Source organism: Barbus barbus, assembly GCF_936440315.1.
Source record: "Barbus barbus genome assembly, chromosome: 26".
NCBI lineage: Eukaryota > Metazoa > Chordata > Actinopteri > Cypriniformes > Cyprinidae > Barbus > Barbus barbus.
The window spans coordinates 20,283,922-20,295,090 of record NC_136754.1 but is presented as its reverse complement, the minus strand read 5'-3'; the positions used below and the strand labels follow the sequence as shown (position 1 = coordinate 20,295,090).

At 36.7% G+C, this 11,169-nt stretch overlaps 2 protein-coding genes across 4 annotated transcripts; one reads left to right on the top strand and one right to left on the bottom strand.

Annotated features, from left to right (window-relative positions):
- The first annotated feature begins 571 nt into the window (after positions 1-571).
- LOC306846375 (very long chain fatty acid elongase 1-like) lies at positions 572-6,802 on the top strand. Its single transcript, XM_079379709.1, has 8 exons — positions 572-927; positions 2,509-2,600; positions 2,822-3,012; positions 3,602-3,682; positions 4,385-4,441; positions 4,625-4,730; positions 4,993-5,132; positions 6,073-6,802. Exons 2-8 carry the CDS (start codon positions 2,540-2,542, stop codon positions 6,382-6,384), a joined length of 948 nt encoding a protein of 315 aa, XP_079235835.1. The 5' UTR covers positions 572-927; positions 2,509-2,539; the 3' UTR covers positions 6,385-6,802.
- A 2-nt stretch (positions 6,803-6,804) lies between these two features.
- Positions 6,805-10,862, bottom strand: LOC306846372 (cell division cycle protein 20 homolog). Of its 3 annotated transcripts, none has more exons than XM_079379704.1 (11): positions 10,663-10,862; positions 10,236-10,447; positions 10,009-10,154; positions 9,673-9,769; positions 9,434-9,559; positions 9,158-9,354; positions 8,863-8,957; positions 8,560-8,785; positions 8,324-8,449; positions 8,131-8,248; positions 6,805-8,001 (listed from the first exon to the last, which is right to left on the bottom strand). In XM_079379704.1, exons 2-11 carry the CDS (start codon positions 10,423-10,425, stop codon positions 7,841-7,843), a joined length of 1,482 nt encoding a protein of 493 aa, XP_079235830.1. In that variant the 5' UTR covers positions 10,426-10,447; positions 10,663-10,862; the 3' UTR covers positions 6,805-7,840. The 3 variants fall into 3 exon arrangements, with proteins under 3 accessions (XP_079235830.1, XP_079235829.1, XP_079235831.1); XM_079379703.1 differs by having other exon boundaries at positions 10,559-10,709; XM_079379705.1 differs by having other exon boundaries at positions 10,655-10,709.
- Positions 10,863-11,169: the final 307 nt, after the last annotated feature.

Sequence of the window (11,169 nt, the reverse complement as noted above, 5' to 3'; positions counted from 1 at the left end):
TAGTCGTTGTTAATTAAAATGTCAAATATATATATATATATATATGCATTAATAGAAATAAAGCTGAAATAAAGTTTTTGAAAAACTAAAAACACGTTTCAGTTGAAGTACTAAAATTACTTTTTTAATTTAAAATAAAAATTAAGCTAAACAGAAATATAAAAAAAATTGTAAAAACATAAAATGAGTCAAATTTTTGAACTAAAATTTAAATGAAAACTAAATATAATAAATATGAGTAAATATATACTATATATACTACATAAAAATATTAAAACCTACACTACACATGTATATTCTATTATTTTTTTATAGTCTTCATCATTATTATTATAATTTTCTCCCATTGTTCCATTATTTCCAGTCTTTGTGTATTGGTCTTACTCTCACTGGATAGGCCCGTATTTGTAACCCAAGTGAAACAAAAGACTTTTCATTGTTGAACAGTCTCCGCTCCATTCTCGCCTACTTCCAATGCATAATAAAAACCTGACCAGTATCAGAGCCAATCACAGACCAGCCTCACTCTCAAGAGCCAATTATTGAGTTCAGAGGGCGGTTCCTGTCAGATGAATGCAAGCTGCCATCCCGAAACCAGGCGGGTGTTGTCTCTTAAGAATGAGCTGCTGCTCAGGTTTATATTGGGCAGGGAGCACGGCCTCTCACTGTCTTGGCAAAACTCCCACTGGAATACATTCCTCCTTACTCTATTACTCAATTCACTGGTGAAAACTGCTGTGGTTGAGGGCCACTGAAAGAGAGGATAAGGACACTGGGAAGAATCAAAGTTCAGAGACTGTTTCCACCGCTTCCCTGGGTCTCTCATCCATTTATTCGCCCCTGTGGGGCAGTATTAGTTTCGTTTGTTTTTGATATATTTATTTATTTATTTTGGGTGGAGTGACTGAATCAACAAAAAGACAACAGGTAAGCTCAAAATATACTTATTTTTTAATAAGGTGTATTATGAACTGGAATCCCTCACTGTGTTGGGGTAGTTTGACTGTGGGGTAGGTGACTGACTGGGAAATGTTTCGTTTTTTGTGTCCCTTCTGTTTACGAGTCTCTCTTTTTTTTTTTTTTTTAATAGGATTGGCTGTGATTTATTTTGTATGTTTTGATTAGCAGTTCCTGTCTATTGAGTTAATCTGATTCTATGACAGGATAAATATCTGTTTCTCCACCTCACCAGTTTGACTGGCTTTGCACTGTTGCACTATTAGTCATTCATTGGAGACCAGGTAGTACAGATTACATCAAGCTTCATCATCACCACGTGAATAAGTTTAGAGTGTTTTGTTTAATTTTCTTGAGTTTTTAGGCATAATTTTATATGAATTCAGAGCTCATACCACAGTGAAGAGTTTAAAAACCCCTATGAGCAACTTTGTATGATTCTATGAGCATGAACTTTCAGAGAACATTAAGAGTTGTCTCATACTTTAAGATATTTTTTTTCTTGTGCCTTTACGGTGGTTCTGTTATGTTCTGATGAAGCAGGTGGTGGTGATGCGTAGGCAGAGCAGTGAAGGGTCTGTTTAGTGTGCTTTGTCATCATAGTCCATTGTTTTCCTGGCGATCAACCCACATACAAACAGCTGTGGAGATTGACATTAAGTCTTTATAGTCCTGTTCTGTTTGCCTGGTTGGATCCCATGTGCGTTTTCAGTAGTATATGTATATATATATATATATATAAGGTTTTTTACTGGCATCTACGGTTCCATTTCGAGCCTTTAACATCCAATTAACCTTTCAATTGCAAAAATGGGAAAAAAAAGTTATTTAGATGATTAAAATGCTCTTTATGTTGGTTCTTTGAAGAACTGATCACTGAAATGTATGGAGAACCCAAAATGAGCATTGCTGTGAAAACCTTCATTGCTGTGTAACTTTTATTTCATTCAATCTTGTGTTACTCCACCTTGACATACATAGCAAGAAATGTGGTGATGAATGGTCTGGTTTTCAGTAACTGTAACAGCACAGTGTCTTGTTTTATATAGTTTCCCAACATTTTTCCACAGGCATTTACTATTAAATACTCAGAAATCACTTCATGACCATTTAAAATGAGCTGGTAAAAGCAAAATGGTGACCAGTTCTCTATTATACATCCATATCAAGAGTTTAGGTTACTATTTATGATTAAAATCAACCATCATGTGCCAATCACACAAATTGTAGCACACTAAGAAAATAATTGGTAGAAAAACTGGGGCAGCATCCTTTCAAAATGTAGCATTTTATACTTTTTTAGGGTGTCACCCTTGTAACAGCTTTTGTACCCTTTTTTTTTTTTTTTTTTGAGAGAGTGTAATAGTTCAGCTTTGGTAACATCATGTACCACACAGGTTCACTTGGCCAGCTGTTTCCTGTTTGCTTTTGCTGGGCTGTCATTGTTGACTCTGACTCTACTGTCTTTCTGATAATGGCTGGCCAGCCTTTATTAGCTGGATTGTTATTGTCTGATCAGCTTGTTTTAACACATTTATTTATGTCCTCCAGTTTATTGGTTGTCTGAAGAAATAAAGACAAGATGTTTCAAGAGGTGCTTTCAAACATCTTGAAGTTCTACGACTACCTTCTGAAAAGAACTGGTAAGAGTTTATTGCATAATGCTTTTTAGATGAACATAAACAATCAATATCACTGGCGTATTTAATGTGTTATGCACTAAAGCTTTAAGATTGGTTGTAGCTTCACTCATTTGTTGTATAAAGCTCAACAGTTCGGCCACTGCTAATGCAAAATCTATTGTGGAAGGATGTAATACAGGCTTGTTTGATGTGGCTGATCAGTTGCTGTGTAATTTGCGCAGATGCCAGGGTGCGGGATTATCTGCTGATGCAGAGTCCCATTCAGATGACGTTCATCTTGCTGGGATACGTGATCTTCGTTTTATATGTGGGACCACGATACATGGCCAATCGGAAACCTTTCCATCTCAACACAGCTATGATTGTCTATAATTTCTCAATGGTGGCCTTCAACGCCTACATTGTTTATGAGGTAGGATACTCTTTCATTCATTTAAATGCATGTTTGGGAGAGTAATTTAAGGTATTGCGTCTCATAGCTTTACCAGAACTGATGTATTTGAGGAGAACCACTATAGAAGATTAAAGATACAGTTGATCCAAAAATGTATTTTTACTCACCCTCGTTCATTACAGACCCTTATAGTAATTCTTCTGTAGATCACAGGAGATGTTTAACCGAATCTTCATGCTGGTTTCTTCCATATAATAAAAGTGAATGTCACCATAGCTGCCAAGCTTTAAAAATTACAAATAGTCACCGTAAAAGTGGACTTTTGTGGTGACTTTGTGTGACAACTAGACTGACAGTGTTACAGACCATTTTTATAATGCGTTTATGGTGCTTTTTGTCATTTTTGAAGCTGGACAGCCTATGGTCACTATTCACTTTCATTAAATGAGGATGACCAGTGTGAACATTCTGATAAACGTCTTTTGTGTTCCACAGAAGAAAGTCAAAGGTTTGGAATGACATGAGGGTGAGTAAATAATGGCAATTTGAAAAGACCATGTTACCGTATTGTTGTACGTCTGTGTAATTTTTGATCTGCCTGATGCAGTTCCTGATGTCTGGCTGGGGAACATCGTACACTTGGAGATGTGATCTCTGTGACCCCTCCAGCAGTCCTGAAGCTCTCAGAGTAAGTTTATAATAAATCATAAGACATGCTTCTTGAGCTCCAAATCAGCATATGTGACCCTAGACTACAAAAACAGTCATAAGGGTTCATTTGAATTCTGTATAAATAAGCTTTCCATTGATTTATGGTTTGTTAGGATATGACAATATTTGGCTGAGATACAACTATTCCAAAATCTGGAATCTGAGGGTGCAAAATCGCCTTGCCCAAATTAAGACCTTAGCAATGCATATTACTAATCAGAAATTAAGTTTTGATATACGGTAGGAAATTTGCAAAATATCTTCATGGATCTTTCCTTAATATCTTAATGATTTTTGGCATAAAAGAAAAATCGATAATTTTGACGCATACAATGTAATGTTGGCTGTTGCTACAAATATACCCGTGCTACTTATGACTAGTTTTGTCGTCCAGGGTCACACATTAGAATGTTTTCTGAAGAATCATGTGACATGGCAGACTGGAGTAATGATGCTGAAAATCAGCTTTGCTATCACAGAAATAAATTACATTTTAAAATACATTAAAATAGAAAAATTATATTTTAAATTATAAGATTATTTCACAGTATTACTGGTAAATGCAGCTTTAGTGAGCATAAAAGACATTTCAGAGACATGCAAAAAATCTTACCGCCCCTGAACTTTTGAAAAATGTAGTTTTTTTTGTAACGAATCGTGTTTCTCATTGTATCCTCAGATGGTTCGGGCAGCCTGGTTGTTCTATTTTTCCAAATATATTGAACTCCTAGATACGGTAAGGATAATGTTATTCTTATTCTTGTCTTGTTAGTATTCATGCTATGATTATCAGTGCTCGAAATTTGTGTTGCATTGCTGTATAGGAATAGGAAAATGTACATTTTTCAAGTGCATAGGCACAATATACAGTACGGTACATTTGTTTCATGAGCTAACAGGAACTGCGTCTGTGATCCAGGCATTTTTTGTGTTGAGAAAAAAGCACAGTCAGGTGACGTTCCTGCATATCATTCATCATTCTGTCTTACCCTGGACCTGGTGGTGGGGCATCACTCTTACTCCTGGTGAGTTTATTAACTACTGGTTTCAGTAGTTATTAACTGGTTTTGCTTCAAGACCCTGATTGTATATTGGCCATGAAGTGGTGACCCAAACAGTAGTAAAACTGTATATCATATAAAAACAAAATAAAAAAAGTCTGATTTTAGAAACCTGTGAAATTAGATGATTTATTTGTTTCTATAAAATATTTCTAGGTTAATGTGTTTAATAGTGTAAAGATGTCCAGTTTCATTCACTCTATTTATTTTCATGTTAAAATAACAGCGGGTGGCATGGGTTCTTTTCATGCTATGGTGAACGCATGTGTCCATGTCATCATGTACACCTACTACGGTCTGGCTGCTGCAGGGCCACGCTTCCAGAAGTATCTGTGGTGGAAAAAGTACATGACTGCAATCCAACTGGTTAGTGTTAACTAAAACTTTTGTAATTAAAGGAATATTTCACCCAATAATGAAAAGTTGCTGAAAAACGGACTCATTTGGAGAAATTTAGCATTACATCATTTGCTCACCAATGGATCTTCTGGAGTGAATGGGTGCCGTCAGAATGGGAGTTCAAACAGCTGATTAAACAATCACAATAATTCACAAGTAATCCACATGACTCCAGTCCATCATTAACATCATATGAAGCAAAAAGCTGTGTTTGTCATAAACGAATCCATTAACTATTTGCTTTTGCCTAAAATATGACTGCTCATATCCATATTCCTTTCTCTAGTGAAAAAGTCATCTTGTCTGAATCAAGAGAGAAATATAAACAGATCAAGCATCATTTAAAGTGAAAACTGTCCGAAACATTTCTAAACAAATGTGTCAATGGGTTTTGATGCGAGAGGTCAAAATGGTTGGATGATGCGTGATTTTAAATAATAGCCAGAAGCAACAGTTTAAAGTTAGATTGTTTAAATGATGTATTTGTGTATTACACACATGCAGCTTATTGCTTCACAAAACGTTTATTCGCTAACTGGAGTCATGTGGATTGCCTGGGAATTATTGTGAATCCATTGGCGAGCAAGTGATATAATGCTACATTTTTCCAAATCTGTTGTGATGAAGAAACAAACTCACCTACATATTGGATGGCCTGAGGATGAGTACATTTTCAGCAAATTTTCATTTTTGGGTAAATTTTTGTGTTTAATATAAACTGTATTTGTATCAGTGATTCATCTAAATGGTACATTGGTACAATTGAGATCAAGTAAAATGATCATTTATACTTTCTTCCAATTTAGTGCAATTGTCATTACATTCTATTTAGTCTATTCAATTTTTCTGTCTTAAAAAATACTGCATAACATTTTTAATAATTTCTTTTCTATTGTATTTTCCGCAGATTCAGTTTGTGATGGTGACTGGCCATATCTCTCAGTATTACTTTATGGAAAAGTGTGAATACCAAGTTCCCATCTTCATTCATCTCATCTTGTTCTACGGCACCTTTTTCTTCATCCTCTTCTCCAACTTCTGGATCCAGGCCTACATAAAGGGAAAGCGACTCCCTGTTTCCACAGAAGACAAACCCAAACAGAACGGCATCACGACTGTGATTGAGCCTGTGGTAGTGGCCAATGGCAAACACTTGGAAAATGGCACTGTGCACCACACTAATGGATTTGCCCACAATGGGAAAGTGAAGGAGGTCTAAATGGGCCAATCAAAAATATCAGACATTGTTGTTAGATTATTTGTCAAATTTACGTTTTTTTATGATTGCATGGGAGATGAAACGGCACAATGGATCTGGCGGTGGGTCCCCCTTTCTTAGTATTTATGGATGTTGGAGGCTGGGGAGCACTATGCATGAAGAGAATTCGTCCACTAAAGTCGTTGACATCACTCTGATACCTGACTTCATGTCTGTGGTTTAATCCACTTGATCTTGGCTTTTTTCGAGTCTCCCAGTTGTTTGCACACTGTACAGTTTTCACAAATCTAACTCACACTTGACTGTAAATAAATATTTTCTCAGTTTATTGGAAATGTATGAGTTGTCCATTTTTTTTTTTTTTTTAGTTTGTTTCTAACTTATTAAACGCTTTTTATAATAAACAATTTTTTGCTTTATGCTGTTGTGAAGTGGATTTTTATTCAAAACTGAAATGAAACATCGTTTACATTAAATTATTGGCACTTCTCCATACACTGTTAAACATGCTAATATCCAGTAAGTCTTGAAAGAACTTTGAATGCTTTCCCTTGATATGAGGCAATCCAGAAGTTACAGCATTTAGACTGCTTAAAATGGGAGCAGCCTCATATGTATTATCAAACCTGGTCCACCTAGTGTGAATCTTTTTTCCATGCAATGTCTTTAATGCTTGGATGTTTAATTTTTATTATAAATCACTGATCTCTAGCCATTTTTCTGCTTAGTTCTCATATCAATGTATTCACAATAACACTATGTCTCCAAGCTTTCTTTCGTCCATTTCGAAAATACCTTCTGAAATGGAAATCACCAAATTTTTCAGAGCTGGAATGCATGTTCAGGCAAAGCAATCATGTCTCAAAGCTCATCTCTTCCATATAGGAGTATGTTTGTCAAAACATGACACCTAGAGGATTTCAGTGGTTTTTAGTCAAACATTCTGCCAACATGGCAATACACAATTCCACTTACAAAACACGTTGAAAATATTACAAGATTAAACACAGCATTAGAGCAGCTATAAGGAAAGTACAAGAAACATGTCAAAAGGGAAGCAAATGCTTCCTTACAAAACTTTATTTGAAAAATGTACATTTCTGCACATAATTTAATGATCACTTTTAAAGTTAAATATGCAAGAACTTGAATAATAACAACAATAAAAACAAAAGTTTATGGGTTTAGCTTTCAGAGGTTGTGGTCTGGGAATCCAATTTACCAGCCATGGTCAAATTTTTAAATACCCATTGTACCTCTGAAAACACAAGAATAAGGGAGTGCCTAACTGATGGCACGTAACAGCCAGTGTTTGGGAATGGAATTGCCCAGCCCTTTGAAAGCCAAACAATAAAACCAATGGGAGGTTCTAATGAACAACTGAGAAACTGCTTTGGATCTTCAAATCTTATACAACTCCCTCTTTGCTAGATGCATTAAAAATACCATTTCATAATTATCGAATATGTTGCTGAATGATGCTGCTAGTAGGCTTGGGTTTCTTGACAGCATCCTTCTCAAAACTCTTCCAAAGTCGAATGGTTTCGTCTGCGGCAACAGAAGCCACAGTTGAACCATCTGGACTGAGCGCCAAGTTTAGGACCCTGTCTTCGTGTCCTAAAACAGATGATGATTGGAAAAAGGAGAGGAATTAATATTATCTCTCAATTTATTGTAGTTGTAATATTCAGCTGAAGGAAGGGTGACCACACAAAATTACTTCATGAAATATAATTTCAAACTTGCCTTCAAGCTCTGCAACTTTACTGAGCGAGGGGTATTTCCAGATGATAACCTTGTCATGAGCAAAACCGTGACCAGACACCAACTCTTTGTAATTTGGTGCAAAAACAAGAGATGATACCTGTAAAGAAACAATTTGTCAAATTACTGATGTTATATGTACTATGACATGCAAGCAGACAGTGAGTGAGCCTACCTGTGAACAAGTGTCTAAGGCACTGATACAAGAGCCACTGTTTGCATTCCAGATGCGAATGTGACGGTCACTGGTGCCCCCTCCCGACGCAAGGATGTTAGGCTGCCAAGGGCACCATGCCAAAGCCTTAAGGTGCAAAAAAAGGACAAAAAGTTTAACTAAAACCTCAAATGGAAGACCAATAGTAGAATACAATTTTTTTTTTTTTATTTATTCTCTTGCGAAATTCAAATCACCTTCACCGCTCCCTGGTGTTCATTAAGAGCATGGATGGCTTGATACTCCGAACCGGTGGTCATTGGCCAAATGTTCACCATGTTGTCATTACCACCACTAGCTAAATATTTCCCATCTGGGGACCAGGTAAGGCCACAGACTTCCTGAGTGTGTCCTCCAAAGGTGAAGATGTGGTGGTCTGCTACCCGGACATCATGCTGATGAATCAAACCAGACCTGGAGCCACTAAGGAGAACAAACAAAGGTTATTAAAAGACTCAAATGCATATAATCTGCAGAGCACAAGGAGGTGCTGGACTTACCTAGATAAAACATGATCGTTCCAACACAAGCAACTAACCCTTGCCGAATGGCCATCCATGCTGCGGAGACGCTTTTGGTACTGAATATCCCATAACTGCAAGAAAATGGCAATTTAAAGAGATCTTTAAACTCTAAAAAATCTTGCTTATCTTAATATCTGTAATTACATAAGTACCAGAAATAGTTTGCAATGGCTTTGAATATTGTCTTGGAAAATGGGAATCTTTTGTGTCAAAAGGAGTGAGAACCAGTGTACAATATTGAACCACAGCCTAAGAAAAAGTAACCAATTACCTCAACTTTACAATCACTTGTCCCAATGGCCAAGAAATTGCCATCTTTGCTCCAAGAGACAGAGCAGATATACTCGCTATCATCCTCCATTTTCTTCAATAAAACGATGTCCCCTGCATCAGCATCCCACAAATATACATGGTTTGCAAGGCCAACTGCCAACAAGTTCTGCTTTCCCCAATCCATCAGGTTCAAATCTGAACAGAAATTGACAAGTTAGTCTCATAAATCTTCAAATCAGACGGTGGCTTTTATGAAAAATTATTCACAGCTCACAGAAGTCATTTTTGATATCAGGGGCATCTAGAATCCGCTCTGGAACCGATGAGATGTACCGACTCTTCTTAATAGAGACCGGTGTGGGCACCTGGCTGTAGAGAACCTTTAAATTATTCTGATAACCTGCGAGAATAGATAGAAGAGACCCATTTGTGGAAGGACTTTACCATACAAAATCAAACTGGTTAATCAATAAGCCAAAAAATTATTGAATTTAATTAAAAAACAAACTATACCTTCAGGGGCATTCAGCGGTTTTCCTCCTAAATGCAAGACCTTTGCTTCCTCAATGTCATATCCATTTAGTGTCACAGACCAAGCTTTTTGATTTGGCTGGCAGAACATCGATTTATAAAGTCAGAAAACATCTAGAGGCCAACATATGAATTGATAACAATAATAAAAAGATGTATTGCATTATGAATTAAATTCTTTATTCTTATACCAGCATTATATTCAAGTTAATCTTAATACTTCTATTTATTATAAAAAACAAGTTTTGAAAAGTTATTCTTTTAAAAGAAAAAGAAAAAAAAAAATACTACAATTTTATTGATTTTTTTGTATCTTACTGCTGTAGAGGATGCGGTTTCTTCCACTGGCTCGTTTTCTTTGGAAATAAGAAAACTTGCTACATCTAACTGTTTGTTATTCCTTGTTGGGATGAATCTATCTCCTCCTGCCTTAGAGGGGGTGTTCTGGGTCTTGCCGTTCTTTCCTGTTTGGAGACATCGATTATGTAACACTGAAGACACTCCAACTCTACAGCAAGCAGGAGCTGGACACTTGTGGCTCTTACCTGGTGTTTTGCTGGGGGTTTTGGAAAGGCTCACGGATCTGTTGACACTCTTGTTGGGTGAGAGGGAGTTTGTGTTGGAGGAGCTGGATGTACTGGCTTTCCTTTGCCATCTCGCCATCGGGGCGTTTGTGATGGGCATGTCCAGACGGAGGACGTTGTGGATGTCATTCTCAAACCCAAAATGGGACATTATTACAGCAGCTGCGACCACTCTGTGGGAGAAACAACAAAGATAACAGCAAGGTTACAGAGTTTGGACACATAGAGCACGTGAAGCATGATGAAGTGCCGTTTGATGTAAAGTTAATAGACATTATGTATACCTTCCATAACCTTTAAACATAAAAATGTACAAACGTTAACTATATTTGTGAACAGAACACGAAACGCAACCGTGGATTACTGCAGTTGTAAATAACTAATTTACCGCAGATCCGACAAATCCGTTCTTCGAAGCAGAGTCAACTATCGTCTGAGCACAGCAGGTGAAGATAGCTAACAGATAATAGCCAGAGTTTAAATGTCTGAAACGCCTGTCGTGATTGGTGAATTTAAAAAAAATAAAGTTTTCGCTGTTACCAAGGCAGCAGGGCAGAATGCTGCGCACTGATTGGTGAATCGAATCACAGAGCACTTCCTGACAGTATTACATATTAAGAGTCCTTTGTTAGGCTCGTTTCTGTGTATGTTGACTGATTTGTTACTCATTTGTCTGTTGCTTATATATTTTATATATTTCAAGTAAAAACGTTGATATGACAGGATAATGTTTCTGAATGATGCATTCTAGTTGACTTGTTGATTGGATTCGCATATACAAGGAATTTGAATTGGTAAGAGTTTCATGTGCTCACAGAAATACAACAAATTCACCAGCTAGACAGAATTACAGGTGAATAACAGATTTACAAAATATAAGAACATAGGAATACAA

Coding starts and splice junctions, on each gene's coding strand:
- LOC306846375 (XM_079379709.1), top strand. CDS start 2,540: ATGTTTCAAGAGGTGCTTTCAAACATCTTGAAGTTCTACGACTACCTT. Junction 4,442..4,624: donor ATATTGAACTCCTAGATACG/GTAAGGATAATG, acceptor TCTGTGATCCAG/GCATTTTTTGTGTTGAGAAA. Junction 5,133..6,072: donor ACATGACTGCAATCCAACTG/GTTAGTGTTAAC, acceptor TATTTTCCGCAG/ATTCAGTTTGTGATGGTGAC.
- LOC306846372 (XM_079379703.1), bottom strand. CDS start 10,578: ATGTTTAAAGGTTATGGAAG. Junction 10,155..10,235: donor AACCCCCAGCAAAACACCAG/GTAAGAGCCACA, acceptor GTCTCCAAACAG/GAAAGAACGGCAAGACCCAG. Junction 9,560..9,672: donor ACCGCTGAATGCCCCTGAAG/GTATAGTTTGTT, acceptor CTATTCTCGCAG/GTTATCAGAATAATTTAAAG.